Source organism: Cloeon dipterum, chromosome 2, assembly GCF_949628265.1.
Source record: "Cloeon dipterum chromosome 2, ieCloDipt1.1, whole genome shotgun sequence".
Taxonomy (NCBI): Eukaryota; Metazoa; Arthropoda; class Insecta; order Ephemeroptera; family Baetidae; genus Cloeon; species Cloeon dipterum.
Genome location: NC_088787.1, coordinates 30,718,694 through 30,744,121, shown reverse-complemented (window position 1 = coordinate 30,744,121; position 25,428 = coordinate 30,718,694). Strand labels below are relative to the sequence as shown.

At 42.7% G+C, this 25,428-nt stretch overlaps 2 protein-coding genes across 6 annotated transcripts; both read right to left on the bottom strand.

Moving 5' to 3' along the window:
* Window positions 1-6,126: 6,126 nt before the first annotated feature.
* On the bottom strand, window positions 6,127-12,214 carry LOC135936850 (sodium-coupled monocarboxylate transporter 1-like). 3 transcript variants are annotated; one of them, XM_065479837.1, is made up of 12 exons: window positions 12,001-12,214; window positions 10,257-10,534; window positions 10,066-10,133; window positions 9,850-10,004; window positions 9,463-9,603; window positions 9,290-9,398; window positions 9,122-9,231; window positions 8,223-8,406; window positions 8,075-8,161; window positions 7,856-8,019; window positions 7,308-7,506; window positions 6,127-6,315 (listed from the first exon to the last, which is right to left on the bottom strand). In XM_065479837.1, exons 1-12 carry the CDS (start codon window positions 12,180-12,182, stop codon window positions 6,142-6,144), a joined length of 1,851 nt encoding a protein of 616 aa, XP_065335909.1. In that variant the 5' UTR covers window positions 12,183-12,214; the 3' UTR covers window positions 6,127-6,141. The 3 variants fall into 3 exon arrangements, with proteins under 3 accessions (XP_065335909.1, XP_065335908.1, XP_065335910.1); XM_065479836.1 differs by having other exon boundaries at window positions 7,308-7,510; window positions 7,857-8,019; XM_065479838.1 differs by lacking the exon at window positions 6,127-6,315 and having other exon boundaries at window positions 6,920-7,510; window positions 7,857-8,019; window positions 12,001-12,213.
* A 3,484-nt stretch (window positions 12,215-15,698) lies between these two features.
* Window positions 15,699-25,019, bottom strand: LOC135936182 (uncharacterized). 3 transcript variants are annotated; one of them, XM_065478907.1, is made up of 7 exons: window positions 24,399-25,019; window positions 22,032-22,055; window positions 20,275-20,465; window positions 20,069-20,214; window positions 19,777-20,014; window positions 19,266-19,457; window positions 15,699-18,269 (listed from the first exon to the last, which is right to left on the bottom strand). In XM_065478907.1, the coding sequence occupies exons 1-7, from the start codon at window positions 24,608-24,610 to the stop codon at window positions 17,812-17,814; spliced, it is 1,461 nt and encodes a 486-aa protein (XP_065334979.1). In that variant the 5' UTR covers window positions 24,611-25,019; the 3' UTR covers window positions 15,699-17,811. The 3 variants fall into 3 exon arrangements, with proteins under 3 accessions (XP_065334979.1, XP_065334981.1, XP_065334980.1); XM_065478909.1 differs by lacking the exon at window positions 24,399-25,019 and adding an exon at window positions 22,192-22,289; XM_065478908.1 differs by lacking the exon at window positions 22,032-22,055 and having other exon boundaries at window positions 24,399-25,017.
* Between the last annotated feature and the right edge of the window lie 409 nt (window positions 25,020-25,428).

Here is a 25,428-nt window from a genome sequence, read left to right as displayed (position 1 = left end):
GTTTCAATTTTAAAATATATTTAATCAAGCAAAATGACAATTTTTTTAAATGCCAAAGCAAGATTTGGTAATATAAAACTTAAAAAAGATGTCTTCCAGAAAAAATTCCAAAAACAAGAATTTTTTTCCAAAAAAAAAAACAATACCGAAACAAGATTTTTTTGTCAGAAAAGCAATACCAAAACAAGAAGGATTGAAAAACAATACAAGACAAGAAAATTTTAAATATTCCTTTTAGAAACAATACCAGAACAATACCAGTTTCGTCAAGAAAAGTTCCAGACAATACAAAAATTTGGTCTTGAAATACACTCTAATTATAACACTTGAACGGTGATTTGCCGAACTGGTTTTCGTTTTCGGAACAGAAAAATGAATTATATTTTAAAAATTTTAATCCAGAATGCTCAGCAGCAGTAGCGTAGTTCACAGGAATTATAATAGAAATTATACGTTCGCACCATCTGCTATTATTTAATTGAAATACTTAAGGCTTTTAAACCTATGAGAATTGTCACAGCAATAAAATTTCATTTGCCAGAATCAACTACATTGTCTAGAAAATTTAACTATCTTCACCAAAGGCGTGCAAAATTTAACTAAAAATACATCGCATACATATATAATTCAGGTAATAAGTTTTCGACTTAAAATTCAACTGTTACAAAAACATCAGTAAAAGCAAATAAAATATGTGTGCATAAAATTTTAGAATTAAAATTATTTTTGAAGACATACACCACTTAAGACAAAATAATATCAATAAAACAGACACAAAATTACCACTTAATCTCCCAACACTGACGTCGTCCTGCACGGTCATGTTGCTTTTCGTCTCCGGAGTCCATAAAGTCCCATCTACATATTCCATGTCAGCACTCATTGTCATCAGTAAATGGAAACAAAACGGCCGACAAACCCTGCAAAATAAAATACAAAGGATTAATTATGTACTCATTAATATCGCCGTGAATTCAACTGCATACCTATGGATACGACGGGAGAAGTTGTCCAAATGTCAGGCTTGAAATCCGGATGGCCTTTGCGTACAGGCAGCTATTCTCGACCAGGACATCAAAACAGAAGATCGGGCGGGACGCGGTGCAAGCCTGATGACTAAAAGGCTGATTAAAAAGCGATTTAAAATGAAAATTTTTATGTCAATGTACGCGCGCGTATTTTTTAAGCCCCCCCCCCCCCCCCCCGTGATCAAATCTATGTAAATTCAAAATGTTCTTACCTTGTAAAACATCCATCATCACTCCAAGGATCTTCTGAAGTAGTCCATTTGTCGAAACACGACCAAAAACACTGAGAAAATCTCTGCCGACAATGATGATGCAATCCTCAAGCGTCCCAAGTTCAATCACAAACACAAACAGTCAGTCAGCGAGCATGCGATGGGCATGAGAATGCCATGCACGCTCATCAAATCAACGACATCCATTGTCCAATAAGAGATTCAGACTCTTCTTGTGCGATTCCTGCGGCGAAGCACCAAAGAAGTGTGCATTAAAATCGGACACTCAATATTATTTAAATTAGCATAAAAACCATAATAAACATTACATGATAGGTGCAGATGAATTTCATTCAAAATTCAAATATGTGCGTAATACATACATACATACATACACACAATATGTCGTACTACATAATTATTATTTATGTATATATTTAGTACGAATTTTAGGTATTGCATTCGCAAATAATGCCTATGTATTACATACATGATTACATCTGCATAATTTGTATGCGTATGTATGTACACATAAATATGCAAAATATTGCGCAAAAATTGCAAAATTACCAGATTACATACCAATATTACCAATAAAATCCAGATCAGGACCAGACAGACGCTTTCACTTTTTACTGTCCTGTGTCCTATTATATGATGTTAGGACGAAGACGAAGGATGAACGGAGAACGGATGAAAGAGTGAAAGTGAAGGACGAAGGACGAGGGAAAAGTAAGTCAAAGGGGGAGTGGGGTTTGAGCACTTTGGACGCGAACGTGGAGGAGCCAATCAGAATCACGGCGCGCGCCACGGCACGGGCACCAGGCAGGCATGCAAAGAGCACTGGAGCAGTGCAAAAAAGTGCCTGAACTGGATATAATTTTTTAATCTAATCTTGGTTTTATTTAACAGGTGGCTCCAGGCACGGATTATTATTATTTAGGCTTGATCGAATGTGGAAATATGGTTTGGATCATAAAAAAATATTGACTTCACGGAAAATCAATAATATGTGAAAATTGGCATAACGTGATCGGAATGGAGGCTGTAGCCATAAAAAGAAAAATATTTGACGAAATTTTCTGCTTTTTCTGTTTTTATTTATCTTTCATTGTATCTTTCATGGAATCGAGGACGCCACCTAGGTAACTACACACGCAACAATTTGCAGCTCCGCAGTTTTTGACCTTTTTTCCCTTTGTCTGACTGTTGCATGCTACCTAGTGGGTCCAGGGGACCCATGAAATGTCCCCCAAGCGATTGGGGTCATTTCCTCCTGACACCCACTAATATTTGAGACGATTTGACCTAAAATGAGCCGCGGACTGTTTCTCGCCCTGGTCGCCGCACTTATCGCACGCAGCCTGAGTAGAGGTCGCCAGCATGAGCCCAGCACACCGAGTGACCCCTACGCCGCCTCGTTCACCACCCTCGAGGTCACCGAGAACTGCACCGTGTCCTGCTGGTCAATAATCAGCTGCGGCAGGGTTAGTGGACGCCGAGCTCATTTCGCGCTCTGGAATGCCTGTTGTCAGATCTTTTCGCGCCGAAAGTTTGGGCTCTCTTCGGCGCTATTCAAAAGTCTGACGATTTTCGCGCTCCTGTGCGGAGACATTCAGGTATTGCCAGGGCCTGTGAGCCGACCGACGACATGCCATCTCTGCGACAAGGTAGGAGCCAAGAATGCCGTGAAAATTCCCTGTTCAAACTGCGGCAAAATATACCACGGCGTGTGTCTCGCCAAAATGATTAGGATGCCAGCAAAAGAAATAGGCGTATATCGAAAGAATGACAATTATGTGTGCTGGAGTTGTACTCTTCCCACCATGAACGACTCTTTCTGGAGCCTGCCCTCGCCACCCCCCAGCCCCCCAACAGTTATAATTCTGCCACGCAAAGTGGACAAAAGCGCCGTCACCTTCATTTGTTTTAACGCGCGCTCCCTAAAAGATAGAAAGAAGACAGCCGACGTGCTCGCTTTGCTCACTACTCACGATGCCGACGTGTGCGCGATTAGTGAGACATGGTTGTCGCCGGACGTGCATAACCACGAGGTGCTACCGCGCGACTATGTTGTTCTTCGGAAGGACAGGCTGGGGGGCCGCCGACCCGCCGGAGGCGTCGCGCTTGGTATACGCCCGTATCTGCAGCCAAAGCGACTGCAAGAGCTCGAAGGCCGCGCTGAAATCGTGTGGGCTCAAATTAAAGTGAATTCGCTGCGTTTTCTCGTCGGATCGGCGTACAGGTGGCCTAATGCGGATAACGCTTACAATTCGGCGCTTCTTGAGTCGATCGAACTAGCTGCGGCAGAACAACAAAAGTACGACGGCTGCTTTCTAATGGGTGACTTCAACATCGACGTGTGTTGGCAAACGGAGCCACCGCGCGCCAGTGGAGCCCCCGCGGACGAGTTTTTGAGCGCTTATGCAACCATGGCCCTCACGCAGCATATCAAATCGCCAACTAGTCCTACCGACACATCTGAAAAAATTCTCGACCTTTTCCTGAGTGATGTCCCCGAACTCGTTGCGGCCGCGAGTGTTGTGTGCGGGGTTTCTGACCATGATGCCCTCTCCGTAACTCTTTCGGTCAGTTCCTTTCGCCCAATTACCGCGCTGCGCGACCTGTTCGACTTTCGTCGCGTGAACTGGAACGCAATCAATGACGTTCTGGAGGGGCGTTTGCGCCCAGTTCTCCAAAAAACAGACGTGCATGACGCGTGGGAAAGCTGGAAAAAACTGTGCTCGACTGCGCCGAAGAATTTGTCCCAAAAAGAAGAGTTGGCGGCAAGAGGAAAAGCAGGCTCCTACCGTGGATGAATGCGGGGCTAAAGAAGATAATTAAAATTCGGGATGATCTCTTCAAGGCATGGCTGGGAAACAAAACGGCGGATACGCGAGAACATTTTGTGGCGGCGCGTAGATCAGTTCAAAAAGCGTTAAGAGCGGCGAGAAACAACTGGTTGTGGAAACTAGGAAAAGGCCCTGGTGGAAGCAGCGAAATCTGGCGCTATATCAATTCAAAAACCAAGGTGCCAATCAACACAGTCAACTTTGAAGCGCAGGGAAAAAGTGTGAGCGAGCCTCGTGAGGTGGCAGCCAGATTCAGTGCCGTTTTTCAATCGTACTTCTCGCATGCAGCTAATATCTTTCCATTCATGAGAAGACCTACGCCGTGCGTAAATTCCACAACCACGAAACTATGCGAAATAGTGTGCTCGAGCGCAGAGGTGCACAACCGGCTGCAGCAAATCAAGGCGAATGCAGCTGCCGGCCCAGGTGGACTGCCTGCGCCCCTGCTGAAATACTGCGCCGCCACACTCGCTCCTTCACTCGCACATATCTTTAACAAATCGCTCGAGTCTGGTGAACTCCCCGCCGACTGGAAAACCGCTGCAGTCACCCCGATCTTCAAGGATGGAGAGAAAAACAATATGCAGAACTATCGGGCCTATCAGTGTCACGTCTCTGGTAGGAAAAACGCTAGAGCGAATTGTGCGAGACAAAACTGTGGAGTATTTGGAAAAGGAAAACGTGATTCCTTCGTGCCAACATGGTTTTAGAGAGAGGAGAAGTTGCACAACCCTGCTGGCGGGGACGATAGACAGCTGGACAGCAATTCTGGACGAGACGAGCGGCGCACACATTCACTCGGTGTTCCTTGATTATAGCAAAGCGTTTGATAAAGTCCCGCACCCGAGGCTGCTGTCAAAGCTGAAACACTACGGCATAAATGGGAAACTGCTGAAATGGTACGAGAACTTTCTCGTCGGCCGGACGCAGTTCGTCAGGTTCGGTGGCGCGAGCTCTGAGCCCAGTGAGGTGGCCTCGGGAGTTGTCCAAGGGAGCGTTCTTGGCCCACTCCTTTTCAACAGCTTCGTCGCGGATCTTCCAGAAATGGTGAAAAACAGCACGCTCGTCCAGTACGCAGACGAGGCGACAGTCTACAGAAAAATCACGAGCCAAGAAGATGCCGACGAATTGCAAGAAGATTTGTGCAACATCGACATTTGGTGCGCCAACAATGCAATGACTTTGAACTCAAAAAAGTGCAAAGTGATGGATATCACCCACGCACGCGTCCCTCTGCAATTTGCGTACACCATCGATGACTCGGTGCTTGAATACGTGGACAAGGAGCGTATGCTTGGCGTCCATATTTCGAACAACCTGCGTTGGCACGCGCACACCGAGATTGTACGTGGAAAAGCGGCCCAAACGCTCAGTTTTGCGGCGCGCAACATGAGAGGGTGCACACCCCGCGTCAAAAGGGTTGCGTACTTGACGCTTGTGAGACCGATCATGGCCTACGGCCTCCCAGCCTGGCACCCGACAACACAAGACAACGTCAATAGGCTGGTGAGAGTGCAAAAAAGGGCAGTGCACTTCATCTACGGCCAAAACCCACCTCCTGCCCGCGAGCAAAATATCATGCCATTCCCAATGCTGCTAAAATACAATGATCTAAACTTTTTTAAAAATTGTGAGTGTGGAAAGACTGATTTTGACGCGCGCGTGAGAATAACACAAGGTCGTGTAATGAGAGGTGATAGTGGCCAACCCCCCCCCCCCCCCGCCTCCAGCCGCCCCCGACCCGAAGTGTTTTCGGCCAGCGCGCTTTCTCCTTCAGGGTTGTCAAGCCGTGGAACGATTTACCTCCGGCTCTCAAGGACTGCACCGCAGCGCAATTCCCAGCTCTACTCAAGCAGCAGTTGTGGAGTGAGTTTTAAAGTGTCTGTGATCTTCTAATAGTACATAGTTAATTCGAACCGGCGCATCGCGATGACTACGGTCTGTTTTATCGGTTTTCCGCTAGCGTTGTAGCCTTTTTTCATCTGTAATTATTGGCCTGTACATTGTATATGTATTTTTGACTTAGATGAAAATAAACAAGTATAATAATTAAAAAATTGCTCTTGTATTTTCGGTGGAATTCAAATCACTCATTCTAATTGCCAGGTCTGATCCAACGAAATCAAAAGAGAGATTGTCAACTCCGATTTCACCAGTCGGGCTTGAAACAGCACTCGCTTTTTCGTTAGTTCCGTTTCTCAGATCCGGTCCACACTTGCAGCTCTGTTGGCAAGCAAAATCATTTTCTACACTTACTATAGGCGGGACAACGAAATTTGCCAACATGTACCACACACAAGACACAAGTGAAAAATCATTACTAGATATTTGACAAAATATTTCAAATTGAAATGGGGTACGAGTTTGGTTTTTATAATTCAAGCTGCTATGAGTGTTAGATAAAAAAAATCAAATTCTGAGCTGATAAAATTTGGAATTGTTTGCATATTTATGCGGAAAAAATATTTTCCTGTGCAAAATTTCCCAGAAAAGCCGTTCAAAAAGTTGGTTCAAACTTACCAAAATTTTGTAATTGGCAGAATAGAGCTTGATTTATTAATTATAGCTTAAAAATATTAAATGAGTTTCTTCCAAAAAAATACGACTTTTCTTAAATCCGAGACCACTTTGGTAGATTGAATTTTGTTAAAAATTTGACTCTGATTTAGCAAAGCATAAATCACGGTAGCCATATTCTTTTGAAAAATTGCCATCTTTAATCAAACACTTATTGAATTGTACCGAAAAAACACCATATATTTCGGATTAATAGGAGCGATCCCTTGTAAGCATTTCAAGATTAAGAATAAAAACTATTGGCAGGGTATTTGGGGCGTATCTTTTTTATTATTCAAACTTCCGATTGCTCTCTACACTTCTACGATGCAAGCGCACATCGCTAACATTTAATTTTCTTAAGTAATATAATAGTCAAAATAAATGCACATCCAGTAGTCGACAACTATTATTTCTCGTACAATACGGCATAACCGCAAACAGAGAAATTTTAAGCACAATTAACTAACTCTAAAATAAACAACATTCAAAGTCACAAAAAACAAGCAAACTAAAACACACACACACACATTTGGTAAAAAGGCAAGTCTTCTTCATCTCCTCATTGGACTACAGTAAACTATGTCGTAAGGTCGAGATCTCTAAACGAGTGGCAACAGACTATGCTCGTTGGGCTGCAAGAGCAAAGGAGCGCTGACCTGTGTCATGTGGTGCTCCTTGTTGCTGTAGATGACCGCCGCCTGGTTCAGCAAACGGGAGCCCGAAGGCAACACGGGGCTTCGATCCCGCGTCACCAAACTCACCAGCAGGCCGACCAAAACGGTGGCCACCGTGGCCAGGAGCGAGTACCACAGGAACGAGATTCGAAGCAGAAAGTGCGCCTCTTCTTTTGGCTCGCTGCGGCAATTTCAATTCGCAGTTAGTCTCATTTCAAAGTTGTCAAATAATTATAATTTGGGTAAATTAAAACTCTGCACGGGATTTTTCAAAAATACTTTTCTGCTTGAAATTATTGGCAAATCCCGAACTTTTGTAGAAGAATGAAAATCGCTACCATCATCACATTCGTCTCGCTGAGCAGATTTAAAAAAATTAAAGGTTTTATTTTAAATCCAACCACGTATCAAGAAATTGTGGCAGAAAAAACTAAAAGATGGATTAAAAGGTGTATGCGCGGCGGGAGCCCTTGGTAAGTTGCAAGTGGAAATTTCGACCTTCATTTTAATTTTGACATATTTAAACATACCTCATTATAAGCGAAATTGTCGAATCAAACGTGGAGTTGCTACATCCCTCGACACTCGTGGCCAAAGGGGTGAACAGCGTCTGACCACTTTCAACCGCAATCTGAGAGCCGATAGTCATTCCACCAACAAGGGCGACGCCAGCTACCAATCCGGCTCCGACGCCCTGAATTTTAAAAAATTGATAGAGCAACGGTACATTTCATATTTTGCACACCTACAAATGCATTGGCCCAGGGACAGTAAATGCCAAGGAGGAAAACGCCGAGCAAGGCGCCAGAAAAGAAGCTAGACAGCGAGACTGCGACCTGAGGGAGAGGGAAAAATTATTCAAAAAATTTAAAAATAATAATTGTGGATTTAAATTACCGGAACGAGTCCTCCCATGTAAGGCACCAGGAAAACCAGGAAGAAGGACGCAAGTCCGAAGACCAGGGCGAGCACCTTGACCGCGATTGCGGCCCTTTTCTCGTCCATGTGCTCTTTCAGAAAGACCCCGTTTATCTCTGCCAGCCAGATGGCTGCGAGTGAGTTGACACCTGTTGAAACCGTGCTGAAACAAATATTCAAATGGAGATTTCGACGCTTGCAACTCCAGCTAATTTTTTCCAAGAGAGTTTTGATTTAGCAGTCTCTGGAATTTTTGAAAGTCAATTTCCGGAAAATCGGGCTGAAATCTGGAGAAACAGACCTTTCGGCGTTCACAATCATGAGAATATCTCGAGCTTTAATGATGCCAAAAGTTGCCCACTTTACAATTTTTAAACATAAATCAGTTTTTTTTCAATTTTCCAAATTTCAGAAATTGTTATATTGATTTATTTTTATTTTTATCTCTGAGTATGGGATAAAGTAGTGCCCTAAGTGTGGGTAACACGTCTAGGAAATTTCAAGAAAGTAGAATAATTTTTATTTTGTGAGATATGGAGGGTGAAATATTAAAAAAAGCCCTCTCAATATAGATCAAATCATTCGATTCAAATGTGTGGGGATCTTAACGGCGCTTGGCGGGATCTGTATTGGTTCGATATGCAAGATTGGAATGGCCAAGTAAAGAGCTTTCAGAATATGTGCAATTAGACCCTTTGGAAGCCACCAAGGCGCTCAGGAAACGCCCTGATTTGCCCAAAATCTCGTGCACCTGTTCAAACGGCGTGCAAATCATGCAATTTGAACCAACACGGAGCCCATCAGGCGGCCATAAAGTGGCAAATTGAATTATTTATATCGTTAGGCGGCTACCCTGACGCCAGGGTTCGGATTCTTACCTCAAACCGGCGCTGAATATTCCCGCGACAAAGAGTCCCGGGAATCCAGGAACCGTTCCCAAGATGTCCATGACGTAGAGAGGGAAAAGTTGGTCTGGCTTGCTGACGTCCTGAACATAAAAAAAATGTTAAAAAAATGTTACGACTTTTACATTATACAGAACTTACGCCAGTCAGCAATGGATCGCACTCAAAGTATTGCGCGAAAATAAGCATTCCTGCGTACACGGTCAGAGCAACGACGAAAGTCCATCCAAACGCGTTAATCCACAGCATTCTGTGAAATTGAATTAACAATAAAAAATACTGTATATAGATGTTAATTAAAAATTTGCTCGCACTTTCTGGCTGCCTCGACGGTGGGCACGGTCAAGTATCTCTGCACTTGCAACTGGTTGACGCCGTAGACGGCACAGTGAAGACACGCCGCGCCAATAAACGAGCCCCACAGGGTGTACCGCTCAGTTAAATCCGTGTCCCAGCTAAGAAATAATGATAATAAGAGGCGTTGAACAGCAGGAGACTTGCTAAACAATGAAGCAGCAAGCCGCTTCGCCAAGGTCGCGTTGTAATTACTCCAGTTTTTTACTCGTTTATTTAATTACCAAGCAAAAAAAATCAAGTCGAATTTTTTCAGGCAATAAAATGAGGAGTAAAAAGATTGAACGCTTGGCTGGTTGCACTCTATAAAGATATTTAACGCTTGGATTCAAGGGAAAATCGCTTACTTGAAAAACTGAGTTCTGTTGGCGGCTGCGTTTCTTTGCCAAACCACACTGACGCCGCCCAGGTCGGAAGTACCCTTCCAAAGGATGGCCATCATCGACGAGTAGAGAACCAAAACTTGAAAGGTGTCTGTCCACACCACTGCTTTCATTCCTCCCTAAATGAAATGTCCAGGATAGAAATTTTCGGAGAATGAAAATTACAAATAAAATACTCACGACGGTAGTGTATAAAATGCAGACCAGGTACATGGCGGTGACTACAATTTCGGTGTTGATTCCAGTGACTGTAAAATATTTGGATTAGAAATATTATACGAGTTCTGTAAACTGCGAGTTTTAATTCAAATAATTGAGTTTTTACTTTCGATGTAAAAATTAAGATTTATTTTGAACATTCCGAAATTCACCTTGGTGCAGAGCCATGGCAGGCGCGTACAGGACGAGGGCCAAATAAACGATCATCTGCAGGGAAAAGAGGGTGGAGGTGAAGAGCTGGAGCCAGCAGTTGAAGCGACGGCCGATGTATTCGAACGCAGACGTGAGTCGCAACTCGTGGTACATAGGGATCAGCACGTAGCCTGTGAAAGGAATGGCCAAGAAGCTAGCCAGACCAAAGAGCCAAAGCTGCGGGCCGAACAGGTAGACCTCCGCTGGCTGGCCCATCAGCGTAATCGACGACAGGAAACTGAAAGTGCGACAAATTCAATTATTTTTCTTCAGCCCGGCATATTTTGAATGGGAAATTTTTACAGATTGAGTAAACGCTACAGTTGTAAAACAAAACAGGATTTAATAGACTAAATAAATTTTGTATTTATAAATTAAATTTTTTAAATTTTAAATTATTAAATTACATTTTGAATATTTAAAAAACAAACTTTGCATTCAATTTCTAGGTATGAGATTTAATTTTTCCCAGACAAATGACTAGAAATTTCCAGGATAGTGAAACTTGCAGTTTTTTAGATACCGAGTGCCAAAGGTTGAAAAAACAGGTGTTTCAAAGATTGGGTGAATTTTGAGAAAATAAATTGATAGAGGGGGATTTTTCCCTCAGAACATGCTGGGGAGTCACCACTAAGGTCAAAAATGATTTAAAAGACCTTCAGAACAGGCAACAAATCGCTTCAAATTAACTTAAACACACATCAGAGGGAGTTTATTAAAAAATTATTTTGGGATAAATGAAATAAGCAATCTTATTTAAATGTGGATTTAAGCTTCCAATAAACTAAAACTCACATCAGTCTCGCCAACAAAAAGACCACTTTGTGGTTAGAATAAAAAAATCGTAAGTCGTGGATTGGCATTGTCATTTGGTTCATTGTACTTGGGATGCTTTTAAGACTGACCGTATTCGAAGGAACAATTTAGAATCAGCTTCTGGGATTTCCATTCCAATTACAATCTCATTCCGAAGAGGGGATAATGAGCCAAAAGATAAATACAAACTGTAAATGTCCCGAAAGAGTAAGTACTTGCAGAAACGTTCTCGTTTTGTTTCCTCATTGTGATAGCAATTTATTTTAATTTGATGAAAAAATGTTTGTTGGCAAAGCTGATAGAAGCAATTAGCGCATTCAGTGTCGCACTCTGTGCATTAGGGCGCGATTGTGATCGCGGCTGCGGCAATATTATTTAGTTGCGAGCGGCACACAAAGGAAATGCACAATTAATTAATAAAGGTTTGCAAGAGAGCAAACACAGACGGTCGGCGAGGAGCTATAGGCTATCTTATCGAAATGTTTAGTCAGTACCGCCGCCGTCCGCATCTTTTTCCACCACCCCAACAATGAACTAGATCGTACAAACGCAAACCGGTGCAGACTCTGTCGATTTTATTTATTTTGTTGGAGATGAGAGAAAAATATTTTCAGATTTTATTAATTAATTTCACAGCTTAAAATTTAACAAATGTGATCATTACTGTTTTTATTAATTCAATTTAAAAAAAAAATTAAATCAAACCCGAATTTTGCAGTCTGAATTTTCAACTTTGGCACGGAAAATTTGCACATGTACAGCGTATAGTTTTAGATGTTTCCAATTGAAAAAATCCTAATAAATGTTAACTGACTCAATTGTTGAATTTGTATTTAACATATAATTCATTAAATGAACGATCAGCACGTAAAAAATATTAACACTCACCTTGCCAACATGCTGAGAGCGACCGGCACCGTGCCCAACTGTCCATTTCCCGTGAGGAACTCGGAGGACGACTGTCCGCGGCGGCGGCAGCCGTGGTAGAGGCCGATGGCCGCCGAGACGGCCAACATGCCGGCGAACACGAGGTAGTCGCTCCAGTCAAACAGCCGCTTGTCCCCCTGCATTTTGGCGAGTGCGATTTCTGCGCCGTCCGCGCCACCTTTTTATCGCCACTGGAAGAGGGGGACACGCCGCCGCCGCTCGGACAACCTTTTTTTCTTCCTCAATCATTTCCGCAGCGCTTCCTTCTGCCCCCACTAGAAAATGGGGATTCCTGCCTTCATCCTTGATAAGAGCATCCCGCGAGATGACTCACAGTCAGCCACTCGATTTGTCTGTATACCTGGGATTGTGATCTTTTATTTACCTGACTTTGTTGTTCTTCCGATGACACTCTAGAGTGCGTATGACATAATTATTTCTAGATTTTCTTCAGAGTGAACATATGCACTGCATTTTTTTATGAAAATTGGGAAAATGCTATTTTTTTAATTTCTGGCAAAATCAACTCCAAAGCTTGCATGCTGATTAAAAGGCGAGCGTCTTAATCGTAAAATTATGATTTATTTCACAATGTTTGGCTCATAGTTCGCACTCCGTTGGCTAGGTTACTAACAGAGAAATAGAAATCAAACCACAGATCATTGTAAATTACCCATTTTTTTTTAAACATTTTGCGAAGAATATTATTCAAGCCATAATTGAAATCAAACTAATAAAACTAAACTCAATTGATCCAATTTAAAAATCAAGAGTGCCTTGAATTAATTTTATTTTAAACCAATTTTAATGCCTATTCGTGAGTTATGACAAATTTTTAAATGTTAATTATATCATTAGAAAAAATAGGCGCCACATATTGCATCTGTATTTCTTTGTGGAGTGTATAGTAAAATAAGGAAAAAAATCGCACTTATGCAACCAATACACTTCATGTTTTACAATCTCGGTGAGCATCTTTACTGCCCCTTCTCTCCATTCCTCGTAAAACAAGTCGCATTCAGCGAAGGGAAAAGGTATATAGTTTTATTGTTTTCATTCAGAAATCTGCAGCGCACATTCTTTTCTTTTAAAACAAGAAAGCGTTTTCCTGCAGACGCGAGAATCCTATTTGCCCTTATTCTGGGAATCACGCGTTATTATTTGTTATTTGTAGTGCGATGAAAACCGGTCGAGCGCTTGTCGCCTCGAGATTCCCCAATGCCAAGGTTGGATCGTCGCGTGCGCGGAACGCAATGAGTTGCGCTGCCGATGGTCCAGAGACGAAAAATCTGAGTCATCCATCGCGGAGAGTGGTTTTACTTGCAAAAAAAGTTATCTCCCGGCCTTTTTTACAGTTGGCGTAGCAAGCGTAATTATATTGAAATATTTTTTATTCGGATAGGGCGAAACCCGGATTCTTTTTCTTACTACCGGGGCGGGGTGCTGCAGTTTAAAAGTAAAAAAGGCACTTTCCACTTGGATTAACCCGATAAATCCTGCAGCACTTTTTCCTTCCCAATCGAATTCACTGTCAAGGCCATGGCATGCAAGAAACAGTGGGCTGTTGATGCTTGGCATAAAGGAGCTATTTTTATTTTCAAATGCCTAAGGTCGGTTGGGCAAGCTTGGCCGGCCAAGCGGTCAGCTGGCAAATAATAACGATCGTCACTTTACATTTAAAAGCTGCCTGTTTTCACGTCTGATTTGCCAAGCCGAGAGACGAACGCCTCCGCGCGTTCGTGCCCGATTTTCCATGTCCCTTATTATTTACACTCGGTGTCTCTCGCGGCTTCCTTCTTAACAAGGATATTATAGACTTGATAGTTGAATTGCGCCAGCTGCGCATGTGGATGGTCAATGACCTTACAGAGGATATCTATTTGATCCAAACACTGTTAAATTCAATAAATTTAACCATCCAAAATCTAATTAACGAAAATAACTAACCAGTAATTCAATTCAATTCTAAATAATTTTTATTCCATTAATCCGAAATATGTACAGGTGCGATTTTGGAATACGTCGAAACATCATTTTAAAACAGCCAAATTAATATGTGTGTCACAAAAAAACACTCAGTATAAGTTTTCTTCACTGCACTGACTTGCACCAATAATTATATTATATACATTATGCTCAGCAGGTGGATGAATAATTTAACTGTAGGAAAGCTATATAATGAGGCGAAATTCTAGTTTTATAGAATAATCAGAGCGTTTTCAATAACGAGGAGATATACTGTCCAATAATCTCTTTTATTTGTGAAAATATAAACAATGTGACTCTCGTGGAAAAACAAACAAAGGATAATAACTTATTTTTAGATTTTGAAATATTTATAATTGATTTCGAAAGCACCCATTGACTTACTGCAAATTTCTTTAGATTAAATTGTAGTTATTTTTTTTAGTGAATTCTTGGCATTCGCATGTGATTTGTAATTTTTGTTAGTATTTCTTGTTCGTGCATTGCAATTGGGGGGGGGGCATATATTTAGAAATGTAACCATTTCTGATGCATGACTTCGCCAAAAAAACAATAAAGATATAATTCATTAATTAATTAATGGAAACATATATTTTAATTTTAAAGTGGACTGATACAAGGCAACATTTGAAAGTATTTTGCAGCGTCGCGTAGTTGATCAAATTTAAGGAGAGTTGAAGATTGGGATTATTGTGTTACTTGTTAGAAATAACACTGGATTTTTTTATTCTTTCGTGCTTAGTGGTATTTTTTTTACAATTAAAATTATAGAAGAGGGGTTGAAAGAAGAGAAGAGTTAGCACCCTTCCAAACCCTTCGGCTGCATGGTCAGGGAACGTCGAAACGGGTCAAACTATATTTATTTCTTGCAATTCTGATGGTTAGGACCCGATGTTTGAGATTTGGAGTTGCCAATATTTGCTAAAAAATAAAATAATTTTTTTCAAGTTCCGAAGAAGAATTTCTTGAAAATCAAAAAGAAGGCACCAATCTGAAATATTCAGAGTTCACACATGTGATGGGACAACCTTTTAGCTCATTTTCAAAATTCCAAAATCCTGGGCTCACTTCCAAAATTTTAATTAGAAACTGAAATTAACAGAAGTTGATCTTGGAGATAAAATTTGGTGTTAGTTCTATGAGGCTCGGTGAGAGGAATCCAAAACACACACTATATTAAAATGACACCGCACGTGGAGATGAGATACACTGCTGCATGAGGTCTCCAAAAGTTTTTCAAAAATGTCCCGCGCGTAGAATCCGTGAAAATGAATATTCTGTCGAAAGATTTTGATGACACAATGCTTGACCTCATGACAATTTTGTCCCAAAAAAATGTTTAAAATGTTTTAGCTCGGAAAATTTTGCGACTAATTGCTTCAGAAGCGTTGCAAACCGGAAATTAGTAGCAATTTTAGCGTCGGAAGTAGTTCAAGTGGCTGACTCTGAGATTTACAAGTTCGGTTTGGCTGAAACAAAGGATCGTTTCGATTATTGAGCACGAGCACGCTTTTTGCGCGTTTGAGAGATGAAACTCGCGCACGTTCCAATGCTTGCGTTTGACGGGGAGTAAAAAATGCTGCCGAGTATATTATGCAAATCCATGGCCGAGAGTGCAGGTTCGTCCTTGAGCTTTTATTGCTCTCCGATTGTGAAAAGAAAAATTCTAGAGATTCTGATTTTGATATGCACTTTATTATTGGCAACAAACAATTCAACTATATAATACTCGTTCTTAATACGCTAGACATGTAATAATACATACTTCTTTATGATATACATAAGAATTTTGTCGCCGCGAAACACTGAATTGTACACGCAGTCTAATGTAGTATACACGCGGAGTTGCGGGAAACAACATGTAATTGGATTGCCTCTCCTTGGCTTTAAAATCGGTCTCGTCAGAATATTGACAGCTTCACAGAGGTAGAGCAGGGTGGGCGGGAAAACAGAAAAATAGCCTAACATCCTAGACATGTATTATACGTATATTTATCTATTACAATTTCTAACGCAACACTAATTAAGTAGTCGAACTTGATGGCGGACACGGGTGATGAGATTGGGTCTCGGGGCCGGGCAGAATTAAGTACCCATTTGTCAGCGGATAAAAACGTTTTCAGCTGATATGGCGTTATTTCGTGACAAAAGGACACAGTTTAATTAACATGATATGCGCGCTCGAAGTACATGAAAACACAGTGTATATTATTCTAAAACATTCGGTCAGAGGAGCCAAGAGTGCAATCATCCATTTATAGATTTCAACTATGGAAATTTTTTTCAGCGAGAATAGTGTGTGTTTCTTTTGTTGTTGAACATGCATTAAAATTATTGTTACTGAAATGTGAGCACAATATGCAACATGAAAAAGCCTTGTCGTTTCTTTTGTTAGCGAGGAAAGTAAATTAAAAAATGCTCCGCGCTCTGTAGAGTAAGTATCGATACTTTATTTACATTGCATTGTGCGCTTCGACTGACCACTCTCGGCCATCATCAGAAATTTAACGCCGAAGACTCTGTGCTCCCCGTTTTTCAAGTGTGACCAAAATGAAAAAATATGCTAGAAATTATTTGATATATAACATGCTTAAAACCTCGAGTAATCTGGATATGTTAGTGCAATAGGGGCTGTGAAAAATGAATGACACAATTAAACTTTTATCGCAAAAGAATCGGCGAAATTGATCAAGTAGTACTGGAATTTCATTTTTGACATTTCCAATTGATACCTGAGAGTCGAACTAGGTTAGCCAGTCAGAAATTTGACACAACGTGCCGAAAATCGGCAGAAACGTGGAAACCGTTACTTTGGTGGTGTCTGGATCTGGCCAATCAGAGAGATTGCTGCCGTTCTTGTGGCACTTTCGCTAGATTCACACCAACACCCGCCAAAATAACTGTTTGAATATAAAAAACCTCAAATTGCACAGCCCAGCGTTTGGCCATTACGACAGATGAAAAATTCGCATTTGGAAATATAACACACACGAAGTAAATACAATTTGGATTCAGCTCACAGTGAACAAGAAACCAGGGCAGCCCGGTTATGCAGCCCGCGCCGCATGCGTGCGGAGCGAGTTGCACAACTTGTGTGCTGGCGAGCAGTCAGAGTCGTCGGTGAGCAGTTGTGCCAAAGGTAATTGCGGACAGCCTTGGTGCAGTCTCGGCTGTCCGCGGGTGCGGAGTGCGGTGCGCGCGCGCGGTGGGCCTACCGCAAGTGTTCCAAAATTTAAACCGGCACTGGTTAAACCGGAATGTTTTTGCTGATTTTTTTTACTCACTCTCTACATTTTGGATCAAATCAGATAATAACTAATTTCCCATGGAGTTTACCAGTCAAATTGGAAAAAATTATCTTAATGCGCAGATAGATTTCGAAAAATTTAAGTCTTGTATGTGAAGCTCAAAATGCAGAAAATCAGTGTGGCGTTGGAATTTTTATAATCGGTCTCAGCGTTTAGCCTGAAAAACTCAGGACAAAGTAGTGCGATTGGCCATTTTGTGACGTCATCAGTGTCATGGCTGCTGATGTTCGGTTTTGAAAGAAAATGTAGCAATCCCTTTAAAAATTGTACGCACCCTGAGCAGTGATGACGATGTCACAAAATGGTCGGTCTCTTTGCTAACGCGGAGGTCGATTCCGAAAATTGCAACGGCGCTATGATTTCCAGAATTTATCGCTTCGACTCGCGTGTCGTTTAGTTCCCTCCGATTCAGACCCACCCTTGGGGGAAAAACCGGTTTAAACTCTTCCGAAAAAAGACAGTTTTTTGTGAACACTGCCTACCGCTGGAAGAGCTGCTCGATGGTGATGGGCTGCTGGTCCATCTCAGCCACCCTGGAGGTTTTGAACACGAGCGGTACGACGAGGAGTTGCGACGGCGTCGGCCTGTCGTCGTGGAAGCGGTGGTGGTGGTTGTGGTTGTGGCGGTGCCGGTTCTGGCCCTCCTGGTGGCCCTCCGTGTTCTGCACCTGCTCCAACTGCTCATCCTCAGGGTTCTGCCGCTTCTGGCTGCTCGCCGCCTTGACCGCGTTTTCCTGCTGCAGCATGGAGAGGAACCTGCGCAGGTCCTTATTCGACTTGTTGCTCAGGGGGTTGTTGTTGTTGTTGGCTGCGTGCGTGTCAGTGTTGGCGGCGTGGTTCGGGTCGGCGGTGCACACCGAGATCATCGGGAGCATGTGTGCTCCACTGAGGTCAGCAGAGGCGCTGTTGTCGCCGCCACCTGGCACCCTCGAGCTGACTGCGAATCAGAAACGATTTCTTTTCGTCAGCGGTATTATCGTGGTGCCAATTGCATACAGACGGAGACTTTCTACTACAGAAGCGTTTCACATGCAACAAGTTTTTCTGCGCTTTTTGCAAATTTCAGGTTGTTTGACTTGGTCTGCCAATTTCAATTTTGTATAGAGCACCATTTTGATTTTTTTGCTAGGCATGCAGGCGCTGTCGATTTAATAAAGTTTTCTGGACTAATTTGATGCAGTTTTATCAGAAAATTTGAGTGAACTCTGGAGGACCATTAAAATTTGTGTCAAAAGATACCCATTAACTTTTAAAATCGATTTTTTTCCAATTTTACCAAATTTGAGTTCATATTCAGTTTATTAATAAAATTTAAATACTTCAAAAACAGCCATTTTTCCAAGTATGCTATTAAATGTTGCCCTAAAAGTGAATATACAGCATTTTCAGAGCAGGTAAAAGTTGAGATACAGCGGGTTAAAGGTTGAAAAAGGGTATTTTTTGCAGCAGCCACCTTTATTCGCCTTATGTTCAACTCGACCCCTCTGTGCGCTAGCGACCGGAGAGGACGGTATTGTTAACCTTGGCCGCGTTACATTTGGGGGGAAAGGTGGCTGCTGCATTTTAGTTCAAGTTGAGTTTTGAGAAAATATAAATTGCAGAATCGGTTGGTTTTTATCCCCGGAACATGCTTTGGATCACCCCTGAGCTCAAACTAGGCCATCAGATAAGGTTAGAATTCGAACCCTGGCGTCAGGGTGGCCCTGTAACGATCGAAATCATTCAAATCCCATTAGTATCCACTTGACGGACTGGTTGGTTTGACTAAGTTCGATTTACAAGAATTGCACACGCGTGTTGGAGTAACGGCCAACTCGAGATTTTTAGAACAGATCCATGTATTAATTTTTTATTGCAAATTTGACAGAAAAAAATATAGCAATAATGAAGAAAGTGTTAGCGAAGTATTTTTTAATTCTCCAAAAATACTTACCAGCAGTGCAATTCATCTCGCGGAAGAATGAAGCGGCAGGCAGCTTTTTCTTTTCTTGATCTTCAACCTCTACGAAAAGACCCATGTTGTTGTTTGGATTCTGCCAGTCTTTAACAGCATTCAAAACGTTAAAGTCAACCCAGCCTTCGCCGGTGGTCGAAACCATCTTGCTGTCCAGGATGTATCTCGTCACTGCAAAAAGTACAATAAAAAAGGTCTCATCAGGCTCAATAAATGATGATTATGAGAAAAAAAATCCAAATAAACTGCAAAACCCCCCCCCCCCCCCAGAAAAAAATACAAGACTTTGTGTTTTTAATAACTTTCCTAACTGTTAATTTTATAGTTTTTCGAAGAAAGGAAGGATGTATTAAGAATAAATTCAAATTTCCAATAAAAACAGTTCACCCGACCTTGTTCTACAAACTTACACGGATTTCCAGGATTTCTACAAAATAAAATCATTGGTTCAATTGCTTGCTGAGGCACAAGAAAAAAATCATCAACTCACGTTTATTTGACTTCTTTCCCTGCCGAACAAGGTACGTAATGGTGACCCTGATGAAAACCTCCCTCGGCTCACTGATAATGATAGGGGCGCTCGTTGTGCTGGTGGTGGGTGTGCTCGTGCTGGATGCCGAGTTGTTGGGCTCGGCGGCTGGCTGCGTCGTCGAACTGGTCGGGGGCGGCGTGCCTCGCACCTGTTGATTGTGCGGCGAGCACGGGTCCACGCTCACGCTGCTTTCAGTCTGCGAAAGCACCATCAATTTTCGCTCTAAACGGTGAGTAATTAAAACATTTACCTGATTTATCCTCCAAAGACGAAGGTTGGCGCTGCCAATGGCCACCTTTGAGTCTGGCGAAGAAGGAGGATATGTCAGGTTGAATTGCATGTACATATCGTCACTGTTTTTGGTCGCTTCCACCCTTTTACTCTGCTGAGGGGAACCTGAAATGATTACACCCGTGAAAATGCGTCTCAATAATTTTTTTTGCCAGGGAATCTCACAGAGTGGGAAGAAGCTGTTGATTTTCTTTGATGGATCGTACAACCCGGAGGTTTCAGGAATCATGCTCAGCACAAAGTTTTTCAAGTCGTTCGTGGTCATGATATTCTGCGACTTGTACGGAGTGCCCATGTTTGACCTGGTCGAGTTGTAAATGTACTCCTTTACCTCCTGGATGCGACGCAACTTGTCCCTGCAATCAACCCAAAGATATTTTCGTTGAATTTGTTTCAAATAAGACATTAATGACAAATTTCATTTTTGACAGTGCAAATAAATTCTTAATGGTCCAATTTGAATAGGCAGCCGAATCACCCGGCGATTGACAAACCGACAAGATCGTCAGCGAGCAATCAGAGATGGTTCTTTGATACAGAGACAACCAGAGTCAAGCTGGCTGCCACTGTGGCGCTGCTGTCTCGCTCTTAGAAGCCACGTCAAATCACTCGCCTCTCTGATTGGTCGCTGGCGTTCAATGTGACCGATTGGTACACTGTCGAAAATAAAATTCCAATTTTGTTGTTAATTAATTAATTTATGCACAACAAATCAAGCCGCAATTAGTTTAATTAAACAAACGGGATGGTGTTTTAGAATCGAATTGAAAAACTATTTTACACTGGAAATAAGGTCTGGCGGGTGGATGGAGGGGGGGGGGGGGCGGTCACGTCTGTCTGGCGACCTTGAGATTCGAATCAAGCAAACCCCTCCACTCGCTCAAATGAATGAATCTCGGCTGCGGCCGGCCACTCGGGATTATTTATTTTAAAATCCGGGGGGTGAGTTTGATTTTGCCGAGTGCAGATAATAGAGAGGCATCCAATCAAAGTGGATCAGCGCCACTTGAAAATAGACGCAGCGTACGCATTCCTGGCTCTCGACATTCTCGCTCGACTATCTCGACGCGTCGAATGCACTTTATTTCGTTTCGCCAATGGGCAAACGGCTCGAAAAATGAGGGAGATGGTCAGAAATAGCCCTTCAAGTGCACAAGGGACGATCAGCTTTAAGGCGCTCTTCCCAGTGGAAATGATAGTGAAAACTGGCGCTGTGTAAAAGTGAGTCTTCGCCGCGCCAGATGAAAGAGCGCCGCGGCTGGCCGGCCAGAGGCACAAAAGAGCACTATAATGCATGCAACAACGGCACTCACGCGCGAATATTATGGTGGCCCTGCACAAGTTGCGTGACCGATTGTCATCAGCAGACTGGCCAGACTGCAATTTCATTAAATGGGCCGAAATTCTCAAATCCCGAAGCCAAAATTGGGCAAAGATTTAAATTTATTTCCAGACTTGTTTTGATAATTCAACTCGAGTGTGGTTGTGGTGAATCATGCCGGCAAAAATGAGATGGGGCCGTGCGGAGACCGCGTGGCGCGGCGGCCAGAAGGCAGCCAAGCCCGAGCTGGCTGCGGTCGTGAGTGACAGACCCTCGCGGTTTGCTCGCCAATGTGTCGGAGCAAAGTGCTCGGGGTCAAAACTGCATCCGATTCGTCTGTTCACGATTCATAAAAATGCTCTCAAGACGTAAATATATGCCGTTAGTTTGTTCTTCTAATTATTAGTATAGACAGAAACGGTGACAAAAATCAAGTTTAGCAATTATAATCTGGGTTGTTTGCTTCCTAATTCAAGGTTTGAAATTCAAAATTCCTACAAATACAGATTAATGCAATTAAAAATTGGAAACAGGACAGGACGTTTGTTTGTTAGTGACAGCTGACAAAGAAAACACTTGACTCATTCTAAAAACCGCTTACCATCCGTTTAAAGAGTCTTGCACTCTGCAAAAAAAACGAGAAGAAAGATAAAATTAGAGCGTGTGGGGGCATTTTGCGGGAGGGGTGGCGGGTGGGCTGGCGGCACGGGAACGTTTGAAGGTGGAAGATAAGTCGCACACGTGGAGCACTTGTAACCAACCTCCGATCCATACGCTTTCAGCTTCCCCTGCTATACAGCTAGTCTGTCTCGCGCGGCTGATTCGCGTGTCTGCTCTCGCTCTCGCGGCGACCGATTGAAAAATCTATAACCGCCCGACCGACCGACCGCCCACCAACCCACCAACTCACCCACCCTACCATAACTGCCGCCTAATTACTCTCGCGGATATTTTGTAAGCCGTCTGCCGTCGCCGCCACAGCCGCCGCCAAACTGCTCCAGACCACAGTCTTTCGGCTTTTGCGGCGGCAGCAACGGCAGCGGCCCACCCGGCACCCACCCCCTCTCGCAGACTGATTTCGGCTAATGAAAAGTGATCAGGGAATTAGATAGTTTATTATTAATGGTTTATTAAACGCAAAATATGCGTGCAACACTCTACATCTAAAGGTTAATCAATTTTTATACATTTTCGCTGCTTCTCTCAAAGTAAGTTTTCTTGCTGTACACTTTTGGATATGATATTTTTCACAAGTCTCGCCACAGAACTTACATCTGAATTAGATATTTTTAATATTCTTTTTCAAGCGGGTTTCCAGAAAAATGTTAGGATGTTTGTTTCCAATTGATGTAGATTAAAAAAACGCGGAGGTCATATGCTCAAAAGGGAACAAATCTTTTTTAATATTATTTTCCACTTCTGGACATAAAATGATCTGAAAAACGCAATTTATCGTTGTCAATTGATTTAAAATGCAAAATAAACCATTTTGGACCACTTATATTTTGGCAAAATTTTCTGGCTTCTCATGTAGAACATTGGATGCAAATTTTAAATTAAAAGAATTAAAAGGTTTGCTGTTCTCTAGGATTTTTAAATTAATAAAAAAATATATTCCTCTTTTTACAGTATCGAAAATTTGTAATTAAGGAAAAGAGATCAAGTTAAGCTCTTTCTTTGCGACCTCCTAGTATTATCTTTATCTGTAACTCGCGTAGAGCGGTGCGCAGAGTTTCGATCACGGTCAGCCGGTGCTCTCTCGAGCAGAGAAAGGGAAGTAAATAAGAAAGCAACTCCTTCGAGCCGGGGAAAAACACTCGGCGCGCAATAGCAACAGATTAAATTACGAAAACCCGATTGTGATCTCTGCAATTGAATTAAAGAACCAATTTGGCTCGCGGTCGAGGAGGAATTAAAAGTGAAAAGGCGCCTGGCGCGGATGCAACCGGGCGAACACCTGTGTGCTGCGGACCAGTGTGCTGTCTAACTGCAGGAGCCATTTCTCTCTTTCCCTTTCTGGTGCACGTGAGAGTTGCGTTCGATCCGTCGGTTGAATGAGAGCAGGCGATTTTTGCACGGAAGCCCGACACATACTTGCACCCTTTTGTGCAGTGGTGGCACACATTTTTTGCTGCACTCACCGTCCGTTTTTGTTTATAGCCAGGCGAGGAAAAGCAAAGCAAGTGCTCTCGAAACGTGACGGGTGCTAATCTGAGTGAGCACGCCGTGCCATGTTTGCACTTTTACACCGAGATTAATCTTGGTTTCCAATGAGAGAGCACGCCGGTGGAAAACGAAAGTGGATGACAAAGCTTCTCAAATTTCGTTTTATTAAATTCCTTGGTGCAGTTTCAAAATTTCAATCTGCTTCGTAATTTTAGATTATTTTGCCTAGCAATTTTCACTTACCACATTTTCGGGAGTTTTAATTTTTTGCATAAACATTTTAAAAATAAAAGTTTAAAGATGGTATCTCGACAGGTTTTTTAAAAAAACTTTTAACTATCCATTTTTGATCAGAACGACCAATAAAATTGAAAAAGATACCTAAGTTGCTTATCGGGCTTCAAAGGAGATTTAGATGGTTTTCAGTCAGTGTGGCCCTGAAGTTTGGCTCATCTGGTGTTCAATCTAAATCACAGATAGGAAAAAAATTGTCGACCGTCTTAAATTCCCTAACTCTGGAATACAACTCTCCGATTTTCCCAGTTTAGAGAGTATAGTTAATTTTAAATGCTGCAATAGCTAAAGAAAATGTTTTTTAGTTTATTTGAATTTTCCGAAACACATTTAAATTCATAACGACGGTATTAACTTACGAAATAATTAAATTTGACATTTTCTCGATGGACCCATTCGGACGGTTTAAACCTCACAAAAATTAAAAAAACCTTCTCGGCCGATATTAGCCAGACATTTCATTTGAGCAGCATAATGAGGAGGAAAAATAAAAAAGTGTGTTTCTTACAGTTCCCTCTTGGAGGCTAAGCTGCTGTAGGGGGTGGTCGCATCAATGGGTTCGGCTGATTGCGAGGCGATCGTCTCGTCGGGCCTGAGCGAGTTGTCCACCTTGGCGGCAGGCCTGGCGTCCGACTCGGCCGGCGGCCTGGGCAGGGCGGCCGTGGGCAGGGCGGCGGCCACGACGGCCACGCTGAGCAGCAGCAGCGGCGCGGATTGCATGACGGCGGCGGGCAGAGTGAGTGTACGGCCGCTGACGAGAGTGAGCGAGAGAGAGAGAGAGAGAGAGAGAGAGAGAGAGAGACTGGCTAAAGGGGATTCGCGCCGCGTGCCGCAAAAAATTGAAGCGTGCTGTGCGAAACGAAGAGAGCGCAGAGTGTCCCGGTCGACCAGAGGACCGCGAGTGAGCGAGTTAAATTGCGATTCGGCGGCCACATCTTTTTCTGCCAATTTATATACCTTGGTGTTGCGGCGCCGGTAGTGGGAGAAAGCCGAGAAGAAAAAGGAATCACGTTCATATCGCGCCCGCCGCGCCCCACACAAGCAGGGATGCTCTCGAATGGACCACGGATGGATTCCTCGCGCGCAACGCGCCTGCAGCGCGGAGTGGGGCTTCCCCGACTCTCTCTCTCTCTCTCTCTCTCTCTCTCTCTCTCTCTCTCTCTCTCTCTCTCTCTCTCTCTCTCTCTCTCTCTCTCTCTCTCTCTCTCTCTCTCTCTCTCTCTCTCACACACACACACACACACACACTCTCCAACTGCCCGGATGGCTCTCTGCATGGGTAATTTGTCCGAAAAAGGTGATTTTGAGTTTGTTCCGAAAGAACAGGATCCGAAAGACTAGAACTCGATAAAATCGTAGACAAAAAGTCTGTCCGCGGCGGTTTTTTTGCATTTACATTTGCAGGAGTTCCTTTCTACAATTTTGAAGGCTTATAAACTTAAAAAAACAATTAATTAGAATTTAAAATTTTTCTTCGGTTAAAAATTCTTACAATTATGCAAAAAACAGTGATTTTCTAGTTTTGAATAGGTCTGGGA